This window comes from Prosopis cineraria, unplaced genomic scaffold (assembly GCF_029017545.1).
Source record: "Prosopis cineraria cultivar Desert tree isolate PC_DT_omini unplaced genomic scaffold, ASM2901754v1 PC9, whole genome shotgun sequence".
In the NCBI taxonomy this organism is placed as follows: domain Eukaryota; kingdom Viridiplantae; phylum Streptophyta; class Magnoliopsida; order Fabales; family Fabaceae; genus Prosopis; species Prosopis cineraria.
The window spans coordinates 1,320,315-1,332,567 of record NW_026555340.1 but is presented as its reverse complement, the minus strand read 5'-3'; the positions used below and the strand labels follow the sequence as shown (position 1 = coordinate 1,332,567).

At 34.9% G+C, this 12,253-nt stretch overlaps 1 protein-coding gene across 3 annotated transcripts in view; it reads left to right on the top strand.

Annotated features, from left to right (window-relative positions):
• The window catches only part of LOC129320829 (callose synthase 3), a 30,143-nt gene extending 20,659 nt beyond the window's left edge, over positions 1 to 9,484 (top strand). For 2 of the 3 annotated variants that reach the window (XM_054966469.1, XM_054966470.1), the window contains exons 36-44: positions 4,904 to 5,023; positions 5,095 to 5,213; positions 5,309 to 5,392; positions 6,345 to 6,457; positions 6,536 to 6,765; positions 6,862 to 7,659; positions 7,745 to 7,795; positions 7,984 to 8,169; positions 9,087 to 9,484. In XM_054966469.1, the coding sequence (XP_054822444.1) occupies positions 4,904 to 5,023; positions 5,095 to 5,213; positions 5,309 to 5,392; positions 6,345 to 6,457; positions 6,536 to 6,765; positions 6,862 to 7,659; positions 7,745 to 7,795; positions 7,984 to 8,169; positions 9,087 to 9,335 (1,950 nt within the window). In that variant the 3' untranslated portion in view covers positions 9,336 to 9,484. The remainder of the gene's footprint in view (positions 1 to 4,903; positions 5,024 to 5,094; positions 5,214 to 5,308; positions 5,393 to 6,344; positions 6,458 to 6,535; positions 6,766 to 6,861; positions 7,660 to 7,744; positions 7,796 to 7,983; positions 8,170 to 9,086) is intronic. The other variant, XM_054966471.1, reaches the window with a different exon arrangement.
• The last annotated feature ends 2,769 nt before the right edge of the window (positions 9,485 to 12,253 follow it).

Genomic DNA, 12,253 nt, shown 5'->3' with positions numbered 1-12,253 from the left:
TGGGTTGTTTAGTGAAGAGTTCCAATAAGTGTTGCTCCCTTGAATATGATTTAGTAATCAATATAGAATATAATAGGAAGAGGCAACCACATCTCAATTGCTAGTTTGTAAAAAGAAGGGAGAAAGGAAACATGGAAATAAAGCGATATCCTATTTTATCTACTTAAATAGTACATATGTTTAGTATATGCTAGATTTTACCGTTCCATATCACTATAGCTTTTGCTACTATGCAAGGTAGTAGAAAGCCAAGTTGGAACGAATTCCCACTTGGTGGTGCTCCTGTGAGTCACAAATAATCCCTATGCACTTGGTAGTGTCATTGAGTCACGGAAAATCCCTATGTATGTAGCATGGTATTTGTCAGCTGTAGATCCATCAAGGTTGACTCTCATAGTGCATAGGTATGGAGGCTCCCATATAGAGGATGATGTGTCATTAATGTTCAAGATTCTAAACTTTTGGTCTTGGGTAGCCAAATTCTCTATAATGCATTGAGCAAATGCATAGTAATTAACAAGATTCCTTGAGATCCTTCACATGTCTTGTCCAATGTTCGCACCTCTTGGTCTAGATTTGCTAGCAAGCATATCATATTCAAAGATTTTCTTTCATGGCCACTTCTTGACCACAGCATTTCTTGCTTCTTGTTTGTGAAATATTGACTTAATCAATCAAGCTCCTTGTGTCCATTTAAAACCCTAAGTCCTACTGCGGAAAACGATATCCACTATTGTGTATTTCATCAAGAATAATAATACATCTCAATATATACAATAGTGGGAAGAATCAAATTCCATGAAAATAGGAGAAAAACTAGGAAAAATAATAACCCAATTAACTACCCAAGATATTGTCTCCTATATCAGGAAATAATTCAAGATAAAATAGATCCCTATATACATATAAAATAACTTGGTCAACTACACCTATTAATCATCAAACTAATTTAAGCTTTATTGCCAAACTTGTTATTCTACAATGAAATATATGATTTTCTGCATGAAGTATTTTGCTTCATATGTGTCATTTTTCTCTAGTGCTCTCATCTCTACTACCGTCATCTGCCATTTTGATACCACTTTTGGGCTTGGGGAGCATTTTAGAGGGAGAACACAGCTAGGCTGCCCAATGGTTTCAAGAGGACTCATGCAAGTGAGTATAATATCACATTTTAACCCAAAACCTCAAGGCATTGAGTTTATAGGTCTTTTTCACTTGTATACATCTTCTCCTGCCCAATTCCATTTGATGTAGGACTTTTTTCTCCATATGAGGTCAAGTTAACTTACACTAGACATCTCAACAATCTTTCCCTAGAGTAAGTCCATCATTGATCACACAAACATGTTCGCTTAATAATGCTTGTGGGCTTCAAAGACGTTTTTCATCATCTTCACGTTGGGTCCCTTACCGGAACTAGGCTCTGATACCACGAGGAAAAAGATATTGTCACATCTCGAAATATGGAAGTGACTGGCATGGGATATGAGTACAAAACAAGTATCCCTTGAGCCTTAATTTAGAAAAATTTTTTATTTCTAAATCATAATTATATTTATATTGGATTTAAGATATCTTTAGTGTTTTTCTTCAAACAACTGCATTAATATTTTTATAAAAAATTTTTGTAGAACCTCCCAAAGTTCTACATCACAATTTTTAAACAGAAAATTTCAACAACCAGGAGTTTTTCTCCTTTCTGCCAACAAACGAGGTATGTAACAAAAATAAGGACCCTAACTATAGTTTATGTGGAGCACCTATTCATATTTTTCATGACATACTACATAAACTTCATATTTACATCAATAGGAGATATTTACACAATCTCCACTCAGCTTAGGAAAAATCCCTTAGTGGTCAGCAGGACTACACCGCATTACTATGCTATTCGAGATTAAAATAACTTTTCAATGAATAACGTCTCAACTATAGCATTTTCCAAAATCTAAATGAATAGCTACAACATTTACATAAATTAAAGAAAGCAATTTAATGTAAACAAATTTTGTAAACTTGTAAAAAAAAAATCTATATAACTTAAATGTCAATAAACTTTAAATTTATAATGACAAAGAAGCTTTAACATTGAATCTTGACAAGTTAAAATGATTAAATAAATGAATAAGAATAATGATATTTACCAATTGAAAACCATTGAATATAAAATCACCAATTAATTGAGAATTCATGAAACGGAAAGAGCAGAAACGAGCTGAAACGGAAGGCACACACATAATGAAGCAGAAAACGAGAGACACACATAATGGAGCATCATAAACTCTTTGTAACCGCCCCTTAATTTCTGTAACCCCCTTTTAAATTTGTATGGTTCAGTTTCACGAATTCTAGGACTATAAATAGGACCTTGTGGTTGTGAAAGAGGCAGACTTGAAAGAATAAGAATTGCTTGTTGTTCATTCGGTTTCTGTGCGAATTCATGTTTATGGTTATTTATTAAAACAATTCACAAATGTGGACACATAGTCTACGTGGGTAAGTAACCAAACGCGGCTTGAGCCACGAAACAAACGTGGACATGTAGCCCACGAGGGTAATGCAAACCAAACGCTGCTTGAAGCCATGAAAAACAAACACAGGCACAAACCCACAAATAACAAATGTGAGAGCAGAGTTCACGAAAATCGAACTAGCTACTCATTGACCATGGCACGTCAAGGGCTAACGGAACTGTCGTTAGCAATTAGTGTTCTGTATAAAATCCCTTCCAAATTCATTTTCAAACATGTGAGAAAATTACCACTATTAAAATATAATTTATATTCTTGAAATCAAACTCGCATGAATGGTTCCTAGGCATCAAAACTTGCCAAAATAAAATTTCATATCCAATGCTCATGCTTGCATTTATTGAGTAATCAAACATTCCCAGAGGTAGTAAAAATGATTTTTATCAATCTTAAAAAATATATATCATATGGAGTAAAGCATTCATATGCCACGATGTAAATGTTATTCACCACTATCTTCTAACTTGAAAATGAAGTAGTTTAATTAACCAAGTATCCATTAATCAACATCATTATTATTAAAATAATCCATATAAGAGTATAAAATTTCAATAAAATTAGTTTTATTGATAAATCAGTTGGGAAACTATCCACTTACTGTAGTACCCTCAAGGCCCAAAATTCACTTCTCACAACTCCAATCGAGCTTTTCTTTTCTTTTTTTTTTTTTGCCTTTTCAAACACCCAAATCAGCTGAGCAAACAACGAGAAGAGCTTGAAGCTGCAGCACACCAGATCGATGATGTCAAAAACAGGGTGGAGATGAATATGCTATCACGTAATGCTGGAGGAGAAAAACAACAAAGAAAGAGAAGGCCGACAGTGTAATGAGGGAGAAAGAAATCCGAAACACACTCAGTTACACTAGAGTGGCAACCCACTTGTTCGCTGATGTAGCTCAATGAAGAAAGAGTGGAACTTGATGGCCAAATAGGGGAGGAGACAATGGTGACATGAAGCATGAAAGGAAGAAGTTAAACACCCCTGCAGCCATAGCCGCACCTACAAATGTAGCAGCAATGTGAAGCAAGAAGAGAAGCCATCGCACAAACAAAAGGGCAGGGGAGAAAAGAACGAACAGCGATGCGGATGAAGAATGGACGAACAAGTTAACCACAGATTAGCAACAGTGAACGCTACAAAACAAGACGGAGAAGACGATGCATGACTTGGACCGTTAGCAATAGCTAATCATGGTGATCGCACACTCACGTCGGTGGTCATGTTGAAATGGAGAAGAATAGATGAGAAGCTTTTTGGAATCCTCTCCTCCCTCTCTTCGTGAATGCAGATCGCAAGGGCTGGGAGGGGAAAAAAAAATCTGTTTGTGCTAGGGGCAAAATGGTAATTTGCTTAAGATTAAAAAAATCTGCTCTTGCATGGCAAAGGAATCGAACCTAGAACCTAGAATTTAAGATTAATAATGCTTACCAATTGAGCCATTAGTTTACTTGGCAAATTAACTCCAAAATATATGTATATATATAAATATGATTGGCTTACCTAATCAGAAATTAAAAAAATACTCATTATTATTATTTTTAGGTTATTACAGATATCCTCTAGGATGTATAGAAGTGTATGAAGGGAATTGTTTTGACAGAGTAGGATAGGTGGGATAGGACCCCTAAATAGTCCTAGATTGATCTCGAGTTAAATCTGCTTCTATCGATTGTAGTTGTCTCCATACTTCTGAAATTTCTTTTTCCTCTTTGAAAAAGTCGTGTCCACTATCTTTTTCCGATATATCTTCGAAGGTCTGCATCCAATTTTTGCTCTTGCCTGCAGAGTCTATCATATAGACTTTTGACCCAATCATCTAGTTCAGTGGTTCATCTAGGAAGATAAACCAGTATTTGTCTCTCACATTAATGGTCTCTTCCTCTAGGACTGTGCCCTAGAAATGTGCGATCCTGGTTATGATGATTATCTCTGGAACAATTCTGATGTCAACCTGTATTTCATTCACTTCTATCAATTCCCTTCATATACTTCTATCAACCTGTATTTTATGAAGAATAGCACATCTGAATATATAAAATGGTGGGACGAATCAAATCCCACAAAAATAGGAGAAACACTAGGAATAATACTAACCCAATTAACTACCCAAGATATTCTCTCCTAGATTATGAAATAATTCAAAATAAGATACTTCCCTATTTACATAAAATATAACTCAGTCATCTATGCCTTTTAATTGACAAACTAATTTAAGCTTAATTGCCAAACTCTTTAATCTACAATGCAATATACTACAATTCAATATAGGATTTTCTACATGAAGTATTTTTCTATTCTCTTTCTGGTTCCAGTGTTACATTTATTACTGTTGAACTATGTGCTTATCAAATGATTGTCTAAATCAGGTCATTTATAAAATAAAACTTCCTGGACCAGCCATTTTGGGTGAGGGTAAGCCTGAAAATCAAAATCATGCCATCATTTTTTCACGTGGTGAAGGCTTGCAGACAATTGATATGAATCAGGTAAGATATCATATTACAAAGTGCGCCTCTTTGCAAGTCTCATGCCATTTCTGAGTTTTCCAGTTCTATAGGACAACTATATGGAAGAAGCTCTGAAAATGAGAAATCTGCTGGAAGAGTTTCTTACGAAGCATGATGGTGTGAGATACCCAAGTATTCTTGGACTTAGGGAGCATATATTTACTGGAAGGTCTGTTTAATTTTTATGTATTTATGTTGTTTTCAAATGTATTTTTGTTGTGTTTCTGATTTTTTTCTTGTTACTGTTTTGCTTTGAGGTTTCAGTGTTTCTTCTCTTGCTTGGTTCATGTCAAATCAGGAGACCAGTTTTGTGACAATTGGTCAGAGGTTGTTGGCTAATCCGCTGAAGTAAGTTGACACACCCTCCCCCCCCCCCCCAAAAAAAAAAGAAAAGAAAAGAAAAGAAATAACAAATGTAGGATAATGGAATTCTTGAATATACTTGTGTTGCTGATTAATGTCAGATCTTTTATGTTATGGTCTATATTGAGTGTGCTAGGTGAGACATAATCCACCTTTGAAGAAGTCAACCATAAAGTTTTCTAATTTGATTCAGTTTCATGAGAACCATATAGTATTGTAGTGATGTAGAATTAGGCGCAGATTATTGTGTAAGGCAGGTTTTAAGTAGCCTAGTTTATGAATATTATGCCAAGTTGTGGTGTATAGGTTTACTTCTCCATCCATGTCTGTTTTAAGTAGCCTTGTAAAGAGTGGTAGAGGAAGACTGAAAAGAATACTCATGGAAGTTGTTAAACGAGACCTCTTATTTTACAATATTCCTTAAAGTTTGGTTGATGATAGAGCAAAATAGCGTTGTTTAATCCATGTAGCCCACCCTACGTAGTGGGATGAGGCTTCTTTTTCTTCTTGTTTTTATTTATTTTTTTAATGAACCATTCAAATGCTTGACAGTGGGATTTTTTTCTTTTATGTTCTTCCTTTCTGTTTTGTACCTTCTGTGTTACTTTTTGTTTCTTTTTATGTTGTTGAACAGAATAGGAATATGCAGTGTTATTTTCAGTGTTACGAGATCCTTTAAGAAAGTCTTTAAATAACTACAATAAAAATAAATAAATTTTCTACTTGGCCAGATTATGGGTTGGAAATTTTGTAGATTTATCTAGTTAGCTCTGTTGGAATCATGGGTTATTTTGTGGTACTTAAGTGGCATAGTTCTTCCTCTCTAAAAGTGAGTTTTTAAAGTTGGGTTTCCTGTGCTTTACTTAGGTCTTCATTAGACTAGTTATTATTTTCATGGGAGATATATAATCTGGTTCACTTCCTTTTTTCCATGCAGGGTTCGCTTCCATTATGGTCATCCTGACATCTTCGATAGGCTCTTCCACCTCACAAGAGGTGGTGTCAGCAAAGCTTCTAAAGTTATCAATTTGAGTGAAGATATTTTTGCTGGTACAATGATTGCCAATCCTGCCTTAGTTTTTGTCTTGTAGTTGATTATATCTTCATTTATCGAAATGTTATATGCAGGATTCAACTCTACCCTCCGTGAGGGAAATGTTACACATCATGAGTACATACAAGTGGGGAAGGGAAGAGATGTGGGTCTCAATCAGATTTCCATGTTTGAAGCCAAAATTGCTAATGGCAATGGAGAGCAAACACTAAGTCGAGATGTGTACCGACTTGGGCACCGCTTTGACTTTTTCAGAATGTTGTCTTGTTATTTCACTACAATTGGTTTCTACTTTAGTACTCTTGTATGTTTTCCATGGCTAACTGCTTTCTTTACCCGCTATCTTGTTTTTATGTCACTATTCTGAAATTCGTTTTTTTTATCTTTATTACATTGACAGATTACTGTTCTCACTGTATATGTATTCCTCTATGGTCGCCTTTATCTTGTTCTAAGTGGACTTGAAGAAGGTTTAAGTACACAGAAAGCCATTCGAGACAATAAGCCTCTTCAAGTTGCTCTTGCCTCTCAGTCATTTGTTCAGATTGGTTTTCTAATGGCCTTGCCGATGCTAATGGAGATTGGCTTGGAAAGAGGTTTCCGAACTGCGCTAAGTGAGTTTATATTGATGCAGTTACAATTAGCCCCAGTATTCTTCACATTTTCTCTTGGGACAAAAACTCATTATTATGGAAGGACATTACTTCATGGAGGTGCAAAATATCGGCCCACAGGACGAGGGTTTGTGGTTTTCCATGCCAAATTTGCTGACAATTATAGACTTTACTCCCGTAGCCACTTTGTCAAGGGTATTGAACTCATGATTTTGCTTCTTGTGTACCAAATTTTTGGTAATTCTTATAGAAGCGCTGTTGCTTATATCCTCATCACCATATCGATGTGGTTTATGGTGGGAACTTGGCTTTTTGCACCCTTCTTGTTTAATCCTTCTGGGTTTGAGTGGCAAAAAATTGTAGATGATTGGACTGATTGGAATAAATGGATTAGCAACATAGGAGGTATCGGGGTACCGCCTGAAAAAAGTTGGGAATCTTGGTGGGAAGAGGAACAGGAGCATCTTCAATATTCTGGCAAGAGGGGCATCATTGTTGAAATCTTGTTATCTTTACGATTTTTTATCTATCAGTATGGTCTTGTATATCACTTACATATTACAAGGCATACAAAAAGTGTTCTGGTAAGTCTCTACCATGTCCTCTTCTTCAAAACAAGAAAAACCTTTTCGTCATTATGTGGACTGAATATTCTTTCCTTGGCTACAGGTCTATGGCCTGTCATGGTTGGTGATCTTTTTAATCTTATTCGTGATGAAGGTTAGTGACTTGCGGCTATATATGTTGTTGCGAATGTTAAACAGTTTGCATATAATTATGCTCTTTAGCCTGGCGTGTGTGAAATGGTTTTTCTAGTCTTTATTTTGAACGACAAGGTGATCCGCTACTTTCGCTCATACAAAGCCTTACTATGGTCTGACAAATTTGATCTGTGTCTTTGGTCTCAGACGGTGTCTGTTGGGAGACGGAAGCTCAGTGCAGAATTTCAACTTGGCTTCCGGCTAATCAAGGGATTGATATTCCTAACATTTGTCTCAATTCTGGTCACTTTGATTGCACTTCCGCATATGACGTTACAAGACATTTTTGTCTGCATTCTTGCTTTCATGCCAACTGGTTGGGGCATTCTTCAGGTAAATGACTAGCCTACATCTTTAATTCTTTTAGAAGATGCCAGAATGTTTGTGGCAATGAGGGTTGATCTCTCTTGATCACCTGATCCTTATTTAGCTGTATACTTAGTTGTGTTATTTATATTATGACTATATATGAAGTGCCCGTTTGGATTTCAGTTGAGTATAATAGATTCTGAAAATAATTGATTAAGTGATAGATTTTAATCATAATTGATTATGTTATAATGCAATGTACTTGGATACTGTTTTTTAAAAATTAATTTTAACAGAATTGAAGATATTTGGATAATTTAATCAGAATTAATTTTTAGCTATATAAATTATTATATGATTTAATTTTTAAATACCAAATATCATTTTTTGAAGATACAAAGTTTAATTTTTATTAAGAAAAGAAAGAGAAAAGAAGAGAATGATTTTATTTTTATTAAATTATATGCTTTTTTTGTAATTTTTTCTTGGGCCTGTCTTTGTAATTTTCCCCAACATTTTTGACAAGCTTTTTCGCAGAAGCTCTGATTCTCAGCTTCTGAAAATAATCGATTTTTGGCCCAAAACTCGATTCTCCAAAAAAGTGGGTGTTTGGATAATTTTGTAGAGAATCATTTTTTTGGGCCAAAAATTGATTATTTTTGCTATCCAAACACACTGAACCTATAACAAGTAGTGTTCATGAGCCATGCATCGCGTGGCTTATTTCTTAAACTCTGCATCACACCGGATCCAATATTAATGAAGGCAAGTAATTGGAAGAAATGAGAAATTCTTATAAACATCAAAAGTGTGTTTGCTGCTAGTGGCACAAGTCTTCAGTCTGTCCCTTATTCCTTAACTTCCGACTTGATTTCGATGCCTATCTGTTTATATCATCACACTCAGTCCAATATGCATGTTGCCGTCATTTTTGTTTGCAGATTGCTCAGGCATTGAAACCTTTTGTTCGCCGAGCTGGATTCTGGGGATCTGTAAAAACCCTTGCTCGTGGTTACGAAATAGTTATGGGTTTGCTTTTGTTCACTCCAGTGGCATTCCTGGCATGGTTTCCTTTTGTTTCAGAATTTCAGACTCGAATGTTGTTCAACCAAGCATTCAGTAGAGGTCTGCAAATTTCTCGTATTCTTGGTGGCCAAAGGAAGGAGCGCTCTTCGCGCAACAAGGAGTAGTTTTCCTGATTACTTCAATCTTTTGTAATGAGTAGTTGTAACTATGGATGACATTCTAGTCTCTGCTTTTGGGTCTTATTGTGTTGTATTATTACACCCCAAGTCATTCTAATCTGAATGTGAGTGAGCCATTTAGCCCTTCTCTTTTTTATTACCCTTCATTTCCCTCCTTTATGGCAGCATCTTTTTATCGAGTCAGCCGTATCAAAGAAAGCAAAATTGAATACAAATGCATTAATGTTTGCTCGACTGTTTTATATTATTATACAGTTGAAATGTTAAAACAAAAAATTTAAAAGACGTTGGAGAATGCGACATTCATGTTGAAACAATCAAAACCATGATTTGTTCGCAGCGGTATTCATGTTTTTAACAGGATACGGTTTTTGTAATATTCAACATAAAACTAAAAATGTAAATAAACGTGCAACTTTGGCTGTCTACTTTAATAAATGTTCATGACGGACATCACAAGGCCAAGGATCATAATAGTGGTAGGAAGAGGTTTATGCTTGCCATGTCATGATGGTTTGTAGAGTATGGTGTATAGAAACGAAGATATGTATTTATCTTACAATGTAAAATTGTGAAGAATAAGGGTAGCCCCTTTTTATTTTAAGGAGTGACTGGATGAGGGAAATGATATATGTACGTAAGTCTGTAAGTATGTATATATGTATGGTTTTAGTTAATGAGAGAACTGATGTTGAAAACAAAGCAGCTGTGGTATTCTCTTAGTATTGTTGATAGTTTGTGGCTCTTTGATCATCCTCCCCTTCTAATTGTAGATGAGTTGGAAGATGATGATGGAGTGTATGGATTTATCTATTTTTGTTGTGCTAGTTTTTGAGTAGTTTTTAATGTAGGTTTTAGTTTCCAGTAATAAAAAGGTTAGAAGAAGAAAATATCATTGAATGAATAGGGGTGCAAAAAAATTACGAATGAATTTGTTTTAACGAGTGCAATTTTCCTTCAATTGTAAAAAAATGGAAAATGTCCATTAGTTTTAATGTCTAGCATGACTATGGGATCCACCCCACGAAACTAACGGATGTTTGTCATTTTTTATGGTTTAGAAAAACTTGCACTCATTAAAATAAGTTCATGGATATTTTTGTACCCTTATTCATTTAAGGATGTTGGGTGTTTCTGGAAAAAAAAAATGATGAGTATTTTTGCCTTTTAACGTGCAAAGTAGCCGTGATGCACAATAAAGCAATTGGCTAACTGAAATTTGGAAGCATCCAAAGCGTTGTAGAGTGAAGATACAGAATAGTAGTTTATGATCTGCACTCCCCCCCCCCCCAATAGTTTATGATCTCCTCTTGTGTATTTGGAAGTAGTTCTAGTCTTATTTATTCTTTCATATTCTCTATGTTCCATTGGAAGTTTGGATGAAAAAGTCCCAAGTACATGAAACATTTCTTTTGTATCAATGCAATGCAATGATGAGGTACTTCAAACCATCATTTGCAGACGTTCTCTAACAAAAGACCCAGAATGCTTCAATTCTTCTTGCCTATGCATGTATATGGATATAATGTCCAAAGTACTTCTCCAATCTCTTCGATGATTTTTTGCTATAAGAAGCAGCTGATCAAACTCTAGTTTATGAAGAACAATACTAGAGAGAAGTCATTGAGCAGGACATTATTCCCTTGTTATCTTCTTTTTGCTCGGTTTGTGTTTATGTATCTAACGAGAATTTTATTTAATTTTTCCCTCCCTTTTAATTCTGGGAACAATGATGTTGTGATTTTTCCTTTTTATTATATTATAAATTAATTATTTTATTAAAAAGTTCTATTTATTTTTCCCTTCTTTTTTAGTTACGCTTTTATATTGAACATATAAGATTTAATCTATTCTAAAGTTACTTTAATTTTATAAAATAACTTCTCTACAGCCTTGATGCCAATCCCAAGAGTTGTATAACATCTCTAAAATCCCTTGGCTTGAATATAGTGAGGAGTAGAATAGAACCACTTGATCTTATAGTCCATCATGAACTACTTCAAGTCGTCTTTGGTGAATATGATGTTAGAAATTGTGCCCTATGGTTAATTATTGTACTTAATATCATATCAATTGCATGTTCACTATGATAACTGTATTCTTGGACAAACTATATTAATTGTCCTAAATGTCCTTGATCGGTCATCTATGAGGGATCATAGATGAAACAAGACTAGTATGACTTTGATTAATTGTAGAGATACAAATCAAAGTCATATGCACTTGAAAGAGTCCAAGGTGCTGGATCGACTTGCTATGAAAATGTTGCATGGTACAAGTTACAAGCTTATCTCACATGTAACTATAAGTCTTTTGACTTGAGATCATCATGGATTCCTACATGATGACCACTGAACTTTGACCTAGTCAAAAGTTACCTTTGACCGGGTGATCATAAAGGCTATAATTTAGTTTAGTAATATTCATGCAGAGGAGTATGAGTGGTCAAGATAAAATTTATCTCTCACATTAAATGAGAGATATTACTGGGCTCCTTGATGAGTAAGACTGAAAAAATGTATGGCCATACTATAATAAAAAGGATTTTTTCATTGTTATAGTCAGTCCACTTAGAGATTGAGAAAGTAATGGTTAAGTAAATGAGAATAATAATTTCATGTCTCACACTTGATTGAAATATCCCGTGACAAAAGAGATGTGATATGATTGCATGATAAGTTATATCAGGTCATCGATTCCCATGTGAATTGAATAGTTGCAATGTCTTGTTAGAGCCACTTGTGACTTGTAGGTTAATAGTGTAATTAGCCTTCTACTAACTTCATATGGGTCTACAAGCTCGCACACAAAAATAGCCCAACTAGAAGTATAATGTCCAAGTTCATTGAATCTGGAATATGTCTAGATTTAGTGAATGTAATATAGGGTGAATGAATTATATA